Source organism: Clupea harengus, chromosome 20, assembly GCF_900700415.2.
Source record: "Clupea harengus chromosome 20, Ch_v2.0.2, whole genome shotgun sequence".
NCBI lineage: Eukaryota > Metazoa > Chordata > Actinopteri > Clupeiformes > Clupeidae > Clupea > Clupea harengus.
Window position 1 is genome coordinate 26,409,266 of NC_045171.1, and position 15,271 is coordinate 26,424,536.

The 15,271-nt window shown below is 40.8% G+C and overlaps 3 protein-coding genes across 3 annotated transcripts in view; 2 read left to right on the forward strand and 1 right to left on the reverse strand.

Moving 5' to 3' along the window:
* Window positions 1-3,629, reverse strand: part of LOC116225290 (testis-expressed protein 11-like) — an 8,386-nt gene extending 4,757 nt beyond the window's left edge. Inside the window, exons 1-11 of the mRNA XM_042710783.1 lie at window positions 3,514-3,629; window positions 2,924-3,036; window positions 2,736-2,820; window positions 2,410-2,489; window positions 2,182-2,262; window positions 1,822-1,941; window positions 1,624-1,704; window positions 1,078-1,163; window positions 549-606; window positions 294-389; window positions 120-201 (exon numbers count right to left, since the gene is read on the reverse strand). Coding sequence (XP_042566717.1) covers window positions 120-201; window positions 294-389; window positions 549-606; window positions 1,078-1,163; window positions 1,624-1,704; window positions 1,822-1,941; window positions 2,182-2,262; window positions 2,410-2,489; window positions 2,736-2,820; window positions 2,924-3,036; window positions 3,514-3,541 — 910 coding nt within the window. The 5' untranslated portion in view covers window positions 3,542-3,629. The remainder of the gene's footprint in view (window positions 1-119; window positions 202-293; window positions 390-548; window positions 607-1,077; window positions 1,164-1,623; window positions 1,705-1,821; window positions 1,942-2,181; window positions 2,263-2,409; window positions 2,490-2,735; window positions 2,821-2,923; window positions 3,037-3,513) is intronic.
* An 817-nt stretch (window positions 3,630-4,446) lies between these two features.
* LOC105913115 (superoxide dismutase 3) lies at window positions 4,447-5,731 on the forward strand. The gene is made up of 2 exons (XM_012842138.2): window positions 4,447-4,548; window positions 5,074-5,731. The coding sequence occupies exon 2, from the start codon at window positions 5,170-5,172 to the stop codon at window positions 5,710-5,712; it is 543 nt and encodes a 180-aa protein (XP_012697592.2). The 5' UTR covers window positions 4,447-4,548; window positions 5,074-5,169; the 3' UTR covers window positions 5,713-5,731.
* A 7,856-nt stretch (window positions 5,732-13,587) lies between these two features.
* The window catches only part of kdrl (kinase insert domain receptor like), a 50,873-nt gene continuing 49,189 nt past the window's right edge, over window positions 13,588-15,271 (forward strand). Inside the window, exon 1 of the mRNA XM_031587024.2 lies at window positions 13,588-14,169. Within this exon, the coding sequence (XP_031442884.1) occupies window positions 14,106-14,169 (64 nt within the window). The 5' untranslated portion in view covers window positions 13,588-14,105. The remainder of the gene's footprint in view (window positions 14,170-15,271) is intronic.

Here is a 15,271-nt window from a genome sequence, read left to right on the forward strand (position 1 = left end):
TGTCAACCCACAAGACAACAGGAAACACATAGTTATCACAAACACTCCAAGGCGTGGTCAGCAGTGGTAAACAAAAACAAGTGATTCCTCTTCAGCACCACTAGGCGGCACTGCCTCACCTGCTCTGACCTGCTCCTCAGGGGCTCCACTCCTCAGCAGGATGCGGATCTTCAGGTACAGCCCAGCGGGGTAGATGCACTCCTGGCACAAACAGACATGTTGACCTCCGTCAAGGGGAGCTGTCTTCCACCCTAAAGTTTAGAGTACTGAAAAACCCTTTTTAAAGCCAGTACCTTATTGGCTAAGCTGATGGCACTCAGAGCTTTCTCCTTAAACCGCTGACAATCCCACTCAACATATACTGTTGCAAGGAGCCTCAATACTTTTGCCTGTTGAAAAAGTTCATATTGCATGCAAACCCACAAGCGCTATGTATGCCATCATATATTGTCTCTTTATTTTCCTTGAATGTAAACCCAAACATGCCCAATATGAATCTTGTTCTAGCATGCAGAGCAGACACAAAGCAGTCTATATTATGTCCTTACTTGCACTTTAGTCCCTGGGGAGTAATTCACATTCATCTTCCCGATGTCATAACTCTGACTGGAGAACACAATAGCACACAAAACAATGACTTCATGTCCCACAGAGTTTGCATTTCATGCCAAAACCTTCAATGAATTTGGAAATGAAGTTAAACTAAAAAGCAGGTGGCACTTGCCATAGCAAATAACAATTAGAATTGGGAATATTTCCCCAAGTAACATCACTGTAATATGATCTGTTTATTTTCATTCAATCTAAATCACACCAATTACCACGGAAGATTTCAAATCACTGCTTGTATGACCGCTAAACCTGGTCATAGAACTGTATTTCTGAAGAATACAAGTTTACAGAGTATCAGAGTATTTTTGACATGCAAGAAATATGGGCTAACATAGATTGTCATGTACTAGTGAAAATACCACACCAACAAAATATTCTGTGTGCTTGGCAACATGATACAGTTTCTCTATTTCATGTGTCTGCATTGTGTTTTAAACTCATACTGGAATTTCCCTCAAAACTTACCTCAACCAAAACGAACTTTCCTCATATTTCCTTTGATTGTAGGAGTCAACTCCAAAGTTGTAACACATTAGAGACAGATAGCCAGTCTAAAAACCAACATGTACAGTATTACTCAAGGGCAAGAATTAACATCTACCAACCTTCCAGAACTTAAATACCTCTGGTGTCTTGTCACGATCATGAATCATTTCACTTAATTGACCTATGAATGTGCTGTAGCCTCCACTGAAATATTCAGTTCTCAGCAACTGTACTCTATAACCAGTTCCTGGTATTTGGCCCTCTTTAAGACTGTTCTAACTTTTCTTCTCAGGGCACTATCCATTTGAGGAGCATAAGCACCAACTATCATAACCCATTCTTCTACAGAACGGAGCACACTAGAGAATGGGTACGGGCTCTTAAATCCAAGTAGTTTTGAAAGGACCTAAGGATATTGGCAGTAATTATATAAATTCCATCTATCGTCCAGTAATCCAACAACATCTCATTTTCTATATTGATATTTGTATGACTGGTACAGATTGGAGATGAGGGGTGATGTACCTCTTTGGGCAGCCGCTGGAGCATCTCTCTACAGCGCAGCAGACACTCAACAGCCTCCTGATGTCTGTCCTGAGCAACAGCCTACATGGACATAAAAGAAGTCTGATGAAGAGTGACTAAAGAAGAAATGCACTGAGTGAACATGCCTTTACATCTGTGATGTTTTTGTGTTGTGTTGTTTGTGTTGATTTGGCTTACAGATTCAGCTTGATAAGACAGCACCCGCAGCAGGTCCTTCTCCACGTCTGCTTTGGGCATGTTGATATCTGAATCTCCATCTCCACGGGATATTAATCTGCTGTAAAGTCTCTCCAGGCTCTGTGAAATCAACAGTCACACCAAAAGGGCCACAAGATTAGTGAAAACAGGATAGGCAGACTAAAGCTCTGAAAAGCTTTTAACCAACTGCTGTTTATATTTTGCGGGAAACTTGACATTGCAGCAAGGAACAATGACACCCGTTTCTCCTGTGAGTTGAAATATTTGATGAAGGTTTTCCTTCACAAGACAAACATTTCCCTTATGTGAATGCAGAGACCAGCTTTCAATTCCCCTTACCTTCACAGCCAGGCTGAGGAACTCATCTGCCAAGTTAGGCTTTTTACAGTCAAGCCATGTCCTGCCAGTTTTGCTTGCTATCTGAAGAACATGAAAGGATATTACAACTGGACTAGACAGCATGAATATTACTGTTTGATGAGTGTTACTGCATCATAAGACATAGTTTTCAGAGGGTGACCATCATCTTCATCCTTAACACCTATGTGGGTGGGAGGGTGAACTAACCAGAATGTTCATGCGGATGGCGTTTTCTGGTGGATTCTCCTGGCCACATGAATGTACCAACTTACACGCCACATGACGCACTAGCAAACATGCAAAGGAGTCAGGTATTTATTTCAGGTATTTATTTTTGCCATTTTCAGTATCCTTTTTTTAGGTGGTTAGTAAAAATAAGAAGCGGATTTAGAGGAGGGGGGTCTAGTTCTCAATGTGATTTATTAATTTTGGATAGAGCATGTTATGGACAGTGACAGTGACAAAGCTTCATTTTATTTACTCTCTCTACTGTACAAAGAGAAAGAATAAGAGAAAAAGGGGCCACACCTCACCTTTTGCCCTCTGATGTTCATTTATTTCTGGGCCCACTCGCTTGGTCACTGCCCAGTTCCAAAGCTGTATGGCTATCTCCTCCATCTACAGAATCAGTCAATCTAAGCTTGTCATTCGTTCACGTTGAAAGACACACAATGTATGTTGGGATCTGTATATTAAAGTTTAGCTAATCCATCTATTTTACCTGAGGATCCAAAGGTCCGAAAGATTTGTCAAAGGACACCTCCTGGAAAAGCCTTTCGATCACGTCATCTACATTAATGTGGCTTTGTTCAAGGGTTAATTGTTCTGCAAGTTCTGGGAAGATCGGAGACAAAACAAGACATAACATTAGGTCACGTTAGTTTGTGTTTAGACCCTAATCCATTTGACCAGCAATTTGAATAACAGCATGGCTAACATTAGCTAAGTTAACATAATGTAGTAACTACCGGTAATTAAACTGTTACTTTGATTTTACTTTGAAGAAAGAAGACAGAGAAACATATTTTACTTGATATTCCTGGCCAGAATAAGTAAATTGTTTAAAGTATTTGGGCTACTTATATTAATAAAATATTGTTCTAATGACGTTATGTTTTAACTTCTGTTCAACTTCTGTTAACGTTAACGTTCAACTTCTATCCACGCAAAGACCGGTTAACTGTTAGCTAGTTAGCTAGCTACAACTTGCATCTTGGTTCGCTGAGCCAACTAGCAAAGGTTAAAGGTAAGTTATAATTTATACTCTTGACATTATTAAGGATATGTAGAATGTTCTACGATATACTGTACCTTTCACAATTGAGACTGATGGCTCCATGTCCGTAAATTATGGTTAGTTGGCCTACGAATACTTAAGACGTTTGGCTAGCCAGCTTATAACATTTAGTTGCATTCATTAAATCAACCTTGTAACGTGCACGAGATGTTGAGGGATGCCCTCACGTCAGAGGAGGCACGAGCAATGATGGAGCTCTAGGCTCGAGCGCTAGGAACACTTCAGACCTGTTTCTTAGTGATAAACATATTTTAATATGCAGGTCGTGTCTGCTCTGCTCTGATCGGATAATTACCTTTAACCTTTGCTATTTGATCTAATATTGAAAATGGGTTATTCAAAAGAAAAAAAGGATTCTGAAATATGCTTAGATTACGTAATCCAGTCTTGGTTTTGATCTGGATCAAACTTTCAGTTGGTTATGTGTTGTTTTTTGGTAAGATTGGGATAACTTTGATAAAAAAAAATTAATTATATTCAGAAGTGTGGATTCAGAGTGGATTTCATGAACAAAATGTAATTAAACTTTTTTTTGTTTGTTTATTTTTTAGGAAACGTCGGACCAGTTGCGACGTAATGTTTTCAGTGGCGCTAATGTTGTGGTTAAATTATCACCAAACAACGTCGGGGGATTGCACAAACACCGTCATTACCTGTTTGTCTGATGCTGCAGGTCAGAGAAGAAGTAGGCTGCAGCCGTTTGGCCTGGCGCTCAGCACTGCATGAGCACGAAGTGGAGGAGGAGGAGGGAGGGGCGCGGTAGGGGCTTGTGAGCGCCGCGGAGCATGTCGGGGCGAAATTCTCACAAGAACTAAAAATAAATGCCCCGTCAGATATCAAAACACATTTGGGGGGAATTGATGACAGAGAGAGAGTAATTTTTATTCTTAAATATTGATGAATGAAGAAAAAATTGGGCTCCAGCAGAAGGGGCACTTTTCTCATCCAGGTCAAAAGGGCAGGTACTTGAGCACCACTCGGGGTCAATCTGTGCACGTGCCTGCTTCCACGTCTCTGAATCATCAGCTGAAACGACATATTTCTTCCAGGTAGTAGTTTATTTAAACATTGTTCATACATGGTTGATATAACTCGAATTACAAGCTTTTAGAAACAATGCTTATCGCTTGAAGTAGGTTATCGTAGCCAGTGTGGACCGCGTTAGACTAGGGAAGCGGAGATCGCAATTTTGAACATGTCATGGCACGAGTTGAACAAGTAGGCCTAGTAGCTACTTGCATTGTTTAGCAATTCCATGTCCTATATTCTGCATGCTTTACCTCCGACAACATGTATGCACCTTCTGTCTTCCTTTCTACTCTACTTAGGCATTTGTCCGCATGTCAAAGCTTAAAAAGTAATTTAAACTTATTTTGTGAGCTAATGCAGCAGATCAGCAGTTAGCACAGTCAGTTTGAAAAGCAACCTCCATCTTAATCAATCGGGAACTTTTATTTTATCGAAGTTGAATAGCAACCTGCATTCTCACAGAGGGGAATGAATCACTTGGCATGCAAAACATAATAGCCTTTATGCTAACTAATCTCTCCTCTCTTCTCACCTCTCTTCTTTAGGTGTGGTCAGAATGGCGAATTATTATCGATATCTACTGCTTATGGTCCTTTGTGGCTGTCATACATGTTTCATTGACGATTCCATCCAAAAATGAGATGGGTCCTCTTGAGCTTACAGAAAACAATGGGACTCTCTATGCTACATGCAGAATGCGGCCGAATTCCAAACTCACCACCGGCATGCCAAAGATTTATGGGCAAGTGATGTTCAAGCAGGAGCATGCTGGCGGTAATTTGAGTGTGGTCATCAACCTACATGGCTTCCCTGCTCCTGATGGACAGCACAGAGCCATCCACATCCACCAGTACGGGGACCTGAGTGAGGGCTGCTCCTCCACTGGTGGTCACTACAACCCCCTCTCAGTTAACCATCCAGACCATCCAGGAGACTTTGGCCACTTCCTGCCCTTGAATGGGAAGATTCAGCAGACACTGGATTCTGATGCCACACTCTTTGGTGGCCCATCAGTTCTTGGCAGGTCGGTGGTGGTCCATGCCAAGGAAGATGACCTGGGTCGTGGCGGTGATGCAGGAAGCCTCCTTCATGGAAATGCTGGAGAGAGATTGGCATGCTGTGTCATTGGGATGGCAAGGCCCAAACATTGGGACAACTTTCAACGAAAACACAGGCGACTGTAATATTAAAATGGGATAAATATGTAAAATTGACTGGACTTAACACTATATAACATACTTAATACACTATGGAAAGATAAGATTTTTTAAATGTAGAATTTGTAGACATTTTACCGAATTGTGTAGCTTTTCTGTCTAACCTGAATAAGTATGTCATTATACGCATGATATATGATCAGTGCATAGTCCTTAAAGGTGCTGTTAGGTGAAAATTCACCCTAGTTACCTCAGGACTCCGGAGCTGCGTATAAGTATATTTATTAGACAAACGACAACAACAATTACAATCAGGCTCACTCCCAGCACAAGGCTGAAAGTGAAGCAATGATAAACACATCGCACAAGGTTTATATAGACAGAAGTTTAGCGTTCAGTAGGGATAATCACGTGATGGATCTCTGGCGTCCGAGACAAGGATGGAAGTTTTGCACAAGGTCGGAAAAAAGCACGTATCACCTTGAGAACTGTATTTTCATAATGCCTACAAAATAGCATAGTTATAGGGTTTTTTGTCAACAAAATCTACATATTGCACCTTTAAAACAAGAATTGGAATTTCAAACAAACCAAAAGTATGTCATACACAGTTGTTTATGTTGTGAGCATGAGTGGAGTGAAGCATGCTGGGGCAGAAACTCAGAATGGGCTTAACTGTGCCTCCCATCGCAGAGTCCTCACTTTGCACACAAGACCAGATAAAGCCGTCAGCAGATATCTGACAAAATCTCCTAATGCCCAGTTGACTTCTCACCACCTTAGTTTGTTCTTCAGGCGTTCTCAGCATTGCTGATGCTGGTTCAACAAGCAATATCACGCAATAAATCATTCAGTCAAGAGTAAATCCATTTGCTCTCTGGTCAATCACTTATGTCCAATTTCAGAAATCTCTTCTTGTGTGCCTCAGGACCGATATAGCCATTTGGACCTGGGTTCAACACCCCTGACCTTCTTCTTCTTCTTAATAAATAAATGCAAACAAACTGAAAAACAACCAACAAAAAGCTGCCAGATACTTCTAGAACACTATTTGTTTGTCTACTCATCTCTCCTCTCGTTTCAGATATCTCACGCCCTGCCCTTGTGTGTGCTCCGCCTTGTTGGTTGTCTGTCCCGTCATGATTGTTGTCACCTGTCCCTAATCACCTTGTGTATATAGTCTGTGTGTTCTTGTTGTCTTGTTGCCCGTTCGTCTGAGTTTCCTTCGTGTTCTTAGCGTCCCAGCGATTTCTCATGTTAATACTTTTCCTCATGATACCGATCCCTGCCTGCCTTATCGACTCTACTTTTGCCTCTTCCCTACTTGTACCTCTGCCTGATCATCTACCGTCTACCTGTGTACCGAACCTGGACTGGAGCTACATCGACCCCTGCCGCTGCCTGCCACTTGTTGGATTTGTTTGCTTATTATTGGACTGCCTTATCGTGTACCGAACTCAGAAAGTAAAACGTTTGATTTACTCTTTACCCCTGTCTCTGAGTCTGCTATTGAGTCCTGTACAAAACACTGATCGTTACAACAACTCATTAACAATCATGTAGTTCTTTAGGTCCTCCTGGCTACTGATGAGATTTACCTTGCCAGAAGATACCGGAATAACATACAGTAAGAACCTTTCAAAGTCTAATGATTTTATTTGTCAATTGAATTTTTAAACAAAATGCTATTTCTACCATATATATTAAAGCCCACACTGAAAGATGGCTGAATAAACAGTAGGATTTTCCCAACATGTAAACATGCCCTTCACGTATCTGGTATAAACATATGGCTCATCACTGCAACCACACCAGTGATCTGGTATTAACATGTGGCTTAGACATTGGCCATCTAATAGTTCTACCTCAAAATGCCATATCAGATCATCACCTATTTACTTTCAATGTGCAATTAGAACTCTATGCACCATTAGATTCAATCCACTTCTATAGCAGTTGTTTATCTGATAAGACTACAACATAGTTCATGTCAAAACTACCAGCTATATTTGTCTTCAGTTTTTACTTCATATATAATTCATTTTTTAATTTTATCCGCAAAGTGGGAAGTGCATTCAGCTTTTGGCCCACAATAGGAAAAGCTTTTCTGTATAGGAAAGAATGTGTTCAATGTTCCATGGACAAAATGGTTGCCATTTTGGTGTTACATTGTTTCGTAATAAATTAATGCATTAAGTAGCACAGAGTGCATTCTGTCTACAAAATAAGGTCTATCCCACTTGGCGCCCCATAAGCCTGGCCTGAAAGCCTGTTGGATCAAAGGGAGAGAGTGGAATTAAAGGTATTCATTTGTGAACCACGAGGCTACTGGTGACTAAGTGTGGATAGACTAACGATATGGGATATTCCAGGGAAAGAACAGCATAGAAATAAGATGTCAACATTGTGGATGACGTTCAATTTACAGCAGACTGAACATAATTCAAGTCGGACAAATTAGACTACCTCTTCCCAGATGCTCAAGGGGTTAAACCTTTAAAAAAAAATTGTATTCTTGTGTCAACTTCAAGGATATCCCAGACAGGCCTATATTAATTGCATTAACCCATAACACCGTTTGCTCCTGCTTCCTTGCTAATACAGAATATGTAGGCAATGCCCCACTCTTCCGTGAACGGGATGTATTTTGCCAGACAGATAAATGTGACTTGGGCAGATTTGGTTTGTGTTGTTTGTGATGGTGCATTCAGATGTTCCCTATCAGAGAAGAATGTCACCAAGCCTATATCCAAAATCCCCGCCTCGTCGACAAGTTTGTTTATCGCCGGAGTTGTAGGTGTATTGCCACATGTGTTTTATCCTGATGTGTGTACGAATCCATCTGCTTGCTTCTGATTCTCTCTTCTCACCCTTTCCTACCCCCCTCCCTATACCTCTATCTCTTTACCCAGTCAGCCCAAAGCAGTTGGGCCCCCCCTATATTCACCCGGATGCATTAATAGAGAGATGAAACGGAAATGAATTGCACCAGAGCAAGTATGTGAGGCAACAGTTACCCACAGCAATCGGCCATCAATGTCTCAATGTCAGCCACATCTATTGACCAAAAACAGCACACACCATAGAACCACAAACAATAAGAAAATCCACCTAAATGCATAGAAAGATTAAGGTCATTGTTAGTGCTGAACATAAATGAAACAAGGTGTTGACGACTGTCAGAACCCTTAATACATACTAAACTTCCTCTCTCTGTCGTTAATAATTTAGTGTCTAAAGCTTGGTATTGGGACATGCAATTTACACAGCATTTTCAACTTTTTTCAACTGCTAGCTAGTAGCTTTCAGGAGCAAACAGTAAACGTGTGTGAGCGTGATCCTGAGCAGAAACAGTGCCTCTTGAAGACAGTGTTATAAACGCTTTGGATAAAAGCATCTGCTAAATACCTTATCTATAACTGTAACTATATAACTATCTCAGTTCAGTAGGAGTATAAACAAAGATATTATGGATTGTGGGGAAAAAGAACATAACCAGAGGTTAAACATGCTTCCTGCATCCAATTTTGGGCATGATTTATGCTTCTGTTCTGGATTGTACAGTAGCCATCAGACATAGTGGTGTTTGGGCATGATCTCTGCTTCTGTTCTGGATTGTACAGTAGCCATCAGACATGGTGGTGTTTTGGCATGATCTCTGCTTCTGTTCTGGATTGTACAGTAGCCATCAGACATAGTGGTGTTTGGGCATGATCTGTGCTTCTGTTCTGGATTGTACAGTAGCCATCAGACATGGTGCTGTTAGTAAGAGTGGGCATGATCTGTGCTTCTGTTCTGGATTGTACAGTAGCCATCAGACATGGTGGTGTTAGTAAGAGTGGGTGGCTGAAATAATATATACTGTTCCATTCGTCCAGTCTACTGCCCACACTCAGCTTGGGACACAATAGGGGCTCATGATGAATGTATCTGTGTGATTAAACTATATCAAAAATGTTCATGTGTCACGTAGGTAACTTATAAATCTGTACCCTCTTTGATTCCTCAATACCATGAAATTGGTATTATGGCAGTAGAGTTGGTCATTTGGGTAGTGGGCATCTTGTCTTTTTCTTTCTCTATCTTAAAAAAAGATACATTTCAAATACATACTGTATACATATATATGTAAAAACTGTGTGAATGGACAAATGATCCACTCTATTTACTTAAGTGTTCAGTGTTCAATTTGATTAAAAATGACAGCATCCTTTCACAGTGTTATGTGGATAGTGGATAGTCTGTTTAGTAACATACATTTTAGTTTCATGCTCTTCGCTATACCAGTATAGCACAGAAACGGAGGCTGGAGGCTGGTGTCCAAAGTAAATATCATGTTAGTTTTGACACATTTTATAGACGAAATCAAACTCAAGCTCCATGGGCAGATAAGAGATCCTTGCCTGTTGTATTCTACTCCGAAGTAAATCAAGTTTGCCTGTAGAAGTCTGCCCAAGAGGACTCAGTTCTTCTCAGTATGTAGAGGGGAACTTGCTGAACTGGCTCTTTATGCTTACTGCAGCATGTTCCGTCCGTATGACATTGATCAGACAGCGCTAACACAGTGGAAAATTGCCAAGAGGACACAGATTCATTAATTTACAGTGACACAATAATTAGAGATGAACCAGTCAAAAGTAGTTTCTAACAATTGCTTCCCTTATTGAATGTCCAGTTTTTAATGACACAGCACAATTTGAACATTTATAGCAAATTATTTCGAGGACCTTTCTGGAACTAGCAGGCATCAGTCGGAACAGCTCTTTCCTCACGAGCGCTAGTCTATCTTTCCCTAAATTAATGTAACGTTTTTGCTCGCTCTGTCATGAGTGTATGTGGTATGAATACATATCTATACAAGGCATGGGACTACTGCTCTGTAGGCTAAGGGTGATTGCAATGTTAGCAAGTGAGATCGCAATGCTAAGACCACAAACCAGAGCAGATGGGAAATAGCAATAACGATTAACTCAGAAACCAGAGGTTATACCTTAAAGCTAGATTGAGAGATGAAATATTAGGGTGACGCCTAGCCTGCTGCAGTGAAGATTACAAGACGAGAATAGATGACATTTTTTTTTTTTAAATGTCTGGGATTGGTTGGTGTAACTATGTATTTTGCGAATGAGAAGTTCGTGGCCACACACTTGCGAGGGCGTACATGCCCCTTGCATTTTGTGAGCGAGAGGTTCATGACCACACAACCCACTTATGAGGATGCTGCGCCTCCCAGTTTTATCTCATTTATTCCAGAGAAGCGGACGTATCTTGAGACGTTTTTTTTTATGTATTTATTAAAACGAATGAATAATAAAATAAAGCCAGCAAATTACATTAACCATACAACACAACAAGCAAAACAATGCCATAAGCCATGTAATTTAATTTCACAAACCCTGAAATGCACTTTTGAGAAGCTCTTGAGCCAAATTATTCATTCTACAACTCCCCATTCAGAAAATTGTGCTGTCTGAATTGCAATATTTCTTATGTCCACGCGGTGGCGCATCTGATTTGGAAATAAACACATTTGCACCAGTTGCACATAATCTCGATCAACGTGAACTTGAACGACGTGAACAGGCTTGTATTTTCATAGCCATAAATTAATAAAACAGAATTCAGCACAGTTCTTGTATTAAAGTCATTTTTTTTTCTGGCTCTAGGTTAGATTGCAACAAGGCTCTGAAACTATGTGCATATAAACTTCCCGCATACCCTAAAAATAGCCTACTGTACCTGTATAGGTTTTAAGAAATATAGTTATACTGATTCGTCTTTCACCAAATGTACTGTTCGGAAAGGGCCATCTTCCGCCACTTTGAATGTGTGCTATAACTTCAATCCCATGGAAATCATTTCACAACACTAAAAAGCAATATAAGCCTAGAATTGTGCTCATACATGAGTAATAATCCCAGTAAACAAGAGATAAGTGGTCTATTTTACAGGCTAACTACAGTGCAAGTGCAGTTCATCAATGGAATATAATTTACACAGACATTACAGGCCTTTGCTCCTCTCCCTGGTCAAAGTGTTTGTTTTCTGGATGAAGGTCGTTGTTATAACAAGGATTTTATTCTTTAGCCAAAAGAAAGAAATCTAGCTGTGCACACAGAAGTGTGTGGACCCTCTCATTGTGTCCTGCACAGTGGATTCAAAAAGAAAACGTCTTAAAAGCCCACTCCTTTCAGTCCTCAGCTTCCAGCAATTGTTCTAGCCCGAGTCTTATCTGGCTGCCCTCCTGGCCCGAGGGGAGAGGGCTGGGCTCGCTCGTCTTGCTGTGGGCACAAATACGGATTGAAAGAAAATAAAGTGCTGTTTTGTCAGACAGACAGGATTCAGATTTTGATTCGATTTGATTTGATTTGATTTGATTTGGTTAAGGTTCACAGGAAACAACCTTACTTTTAGAAGCATTTTAATAAATTCAGCACAACTACTTGCTGAACAACCCCCCCTACACACACACACACACACACACACACACACACACATTTGATATGATAAATCTGTGCAGCATAAACAGTTGAAATCTGCACCCAATCTATGCTGCAGTGAATGGTGAAAGTGTAATACCTTTGCCTTCAAAGCTGAGCTTCTCCATCGTCTGAGCTCACGTCCCTTGTGTGCTCGCTCCTCTTAATGAATCTGTGACAGCAATATATATATATATATACACTCTTCTGCAAACATGGCACCTCGCGGGCGGACCCGACGGGAGGTTTTAAGACACTCTACACCTAAACTGACGTGAATAGAAATCCTGAGCCTTGAATTTTCATCTAAAGAGAAAATGATGTTCTAAGGGATCCATTTGATGTAATGAATTGTCTTCAAAGCATTCAAAGTATATGTAATGGTTAAATTCCTGAAATTCTAGAATGACATAAATGCATTTCTAAATAAATTGAACTATTGTGAGTTCTCATGACTTCTTGCACCTGGCAAAGAAAGAAATAACCCAAAACTAAAATCCTACTAAATAAGTCTTTTTTTGTTAAACAATAAACCATAAGCACAGTGTTTAACATGGATATCTCTGTTTCTTTGCCATTGTTTTCATAACGGCCCCACCGCCTGTTCAGTAGGTCGAACCTCCCCAGCTTCCCCATGTTTAATATCATCATGTTCCCAGTGCAAGGGACGTGCCACGCCCTTCACCTTTCAACTAGGAGAAACCTATCAGGTGTCCAATGGTCCTGGGACTTCATAGTAGTTCTGTGGCCATAGGCCCCATCAGCCAGACAGACGGAGCGAACTATCAGCAGCAGATGGAGGTGGATGAGAGGAATCATGAATGAAGAACTCTTCCAATGTAAAGCAGTGTTGAAAAGGCATAGTCTGTTTCACGTCCACGGGATGCTCCAGAGGGCCGCACACTCACCGTAGATTGTTTATCTTGATATAAAACTGTTGTGCATCCTGTTTCCTTTGTTAAAAATAAAACAGTAAATATTTATCCTAGGTATCTGGACAGGTATCTGCACATAAGATAGTACAATGCTTGTTTACCCTCTTTACCTTTCGTTATTTTTAGTAGTCCACTAGAAATATATTCAGACGACTGGGAGGCATTGTTTTAGCACTCAAAAAGAATGACACTGTTCTGACACAGTATTCTAAGTATTGTATTGACTAGTATTGAAACTTAGTCTAATGAAATAATAGTCTTACTAAAATGGGTAAAAAACAAATGTGAAACATTTAGAATATTCTGATTAATGGTGGAATGGTACAATAGTATGAGGTGTCAAATGAACCCCTGACATTATTGAGGCGAGCACATCTAGTTCAGTTCTGTGTAGTAGCCTATTGTCACTGTGCAAGGGCCTTGCGAGTGACGTCGCGTCCTTCCCTTTCCACTATAAAGGGGAACAGTTGCCAAGAGCGCGCACAAAGGAGACAGCCGAAGAGGCTCAGAATTTCCTGTGGCAGTAATATACTGTGTGAGTAAGCACTGAATGAGAGATTTCACATAAGCAACAGGTTTTGACATGAAGGAATTTTCACACTTTTGAGTTTACAACAACAAAAACAACAAAACGTTGTAATCCAGGGCAGTTGGAGAAACTCTTGTTAAAATTCCACTCGCCCAGTCCCGGGGAGGGAGGCAGCACCTGCCTGGGGGACCGGCTTCATTCCGGTGTCGTTATTGGAGAATTCGCCGAATCCAGGGAACGCTCAGATTTTTTAGAAGGGACTCTTCCACACGTCATGGGATGCACGGGCATTTACTGAGTTCGGGGAGCACGGTTACTTTCATTTAAAAGGAAGAAAACAATCAACGTTTTGTCTACTCAGCAAAGAAGGAACTTATAAGAGACAGTGGAATATAGATTACCACTATCTTTACTGAACGACTGGCTTTGTTTGGCTGCACTTTGGAATTTATCGCAGAAACTCTCGGAGCCGTCAGAATGACCCCCATCGGCTGCGCCAAACTGTCATTCGTCCTTCTTCCCTGTTTAATTTCCCTTAGCGGTAAGTGTCAAATGTGCAATTGTTGGTGGTATAACGCATGGCAAAAGTCCCTTACACGTTAATTGATTTTATGTTGGGTGCGTTTGGTAGGCTATGTGATATGTTTGGTCTTTTTGAATACGGCCACCTAGCGAATTCAGGCATACCTGTATGGCTCGTGATGATGAGCTTGTCTGAGGGTTGTTTTATCACGGAGGGTATTTGGATAACTGTGGATATGTTTACGTTTATTTTTTCATTTAATTAAGCAACAGTATTATTAATCTGCCTCTCTTTATCCACTTCATCAATATGTATGTGTGCAGTGAGATGGTGATGCAAACTGCATGGGGATTGTGATGGTCTATTATAACTGAATAATAGGGTCTACTGGTGGACTGTTCTGGTATTGAGATACTGTATACGTAAAGGCAACATTCTTTTGCAATTACTTGATTTATAGCTGAAAGGAACATACCTGAAATTGGCGGAACAATTCTGTTCGCGATAGTCTACAGTGCTTTATAGGCACCTTGCAGTTCGGACTTAAGGGGAAATTCAACTAATGTGGTAGCATGACATGTTAGTAAATACTTTAAATGTGCTCTTAAATTATTTAATATACATGAATTCTTTAACATCATGGTTCGTTCTTGATGCTTTGCAACTGGAGACACAATTTGATTATTATCAGACCCAAGACAGTATTGAAATTGACACATTTGCTTATTGTGGGAACTTTATTTAAATCTGATAATTGGAAAATGTTTTCACCCCAAGTGGAAAATATTTATAATACAGCTGTTATCACTAACGTCTCTGCTGTGACTGGTCTTTCTACATCATGAGGGGAGAATGCTTGTTGTCCCTCAGCCACACAATCAGCTGGATGTCTCTGTGCAAAACAAGATGGTGTAGAGAAGGTGGATGTGTCTCGGCATTGTGCTGTGCCTTGTGCACACTACAGATATATGTCTTCCTCTCCTTGGCCAAATAAACACCAGCCCCAGTCAGATCCAAACAGAGGAAACACTACCCCCCCCCCCCCCCCGCACACACACACACACACACACACACACACACACACACACACACACGATGGCCTGTCCAGTCTTCAAGCTTT

What these genes read in the sequence shown, in the direction of transcription:
- LOC105913115 (XM_012842138.2), top strand. Translation starts at nt 5,170, where the DNA reads ATGGGTCCTCTTGAGCTTACAGAAAACAATGGGACTCTCTATGCTACA.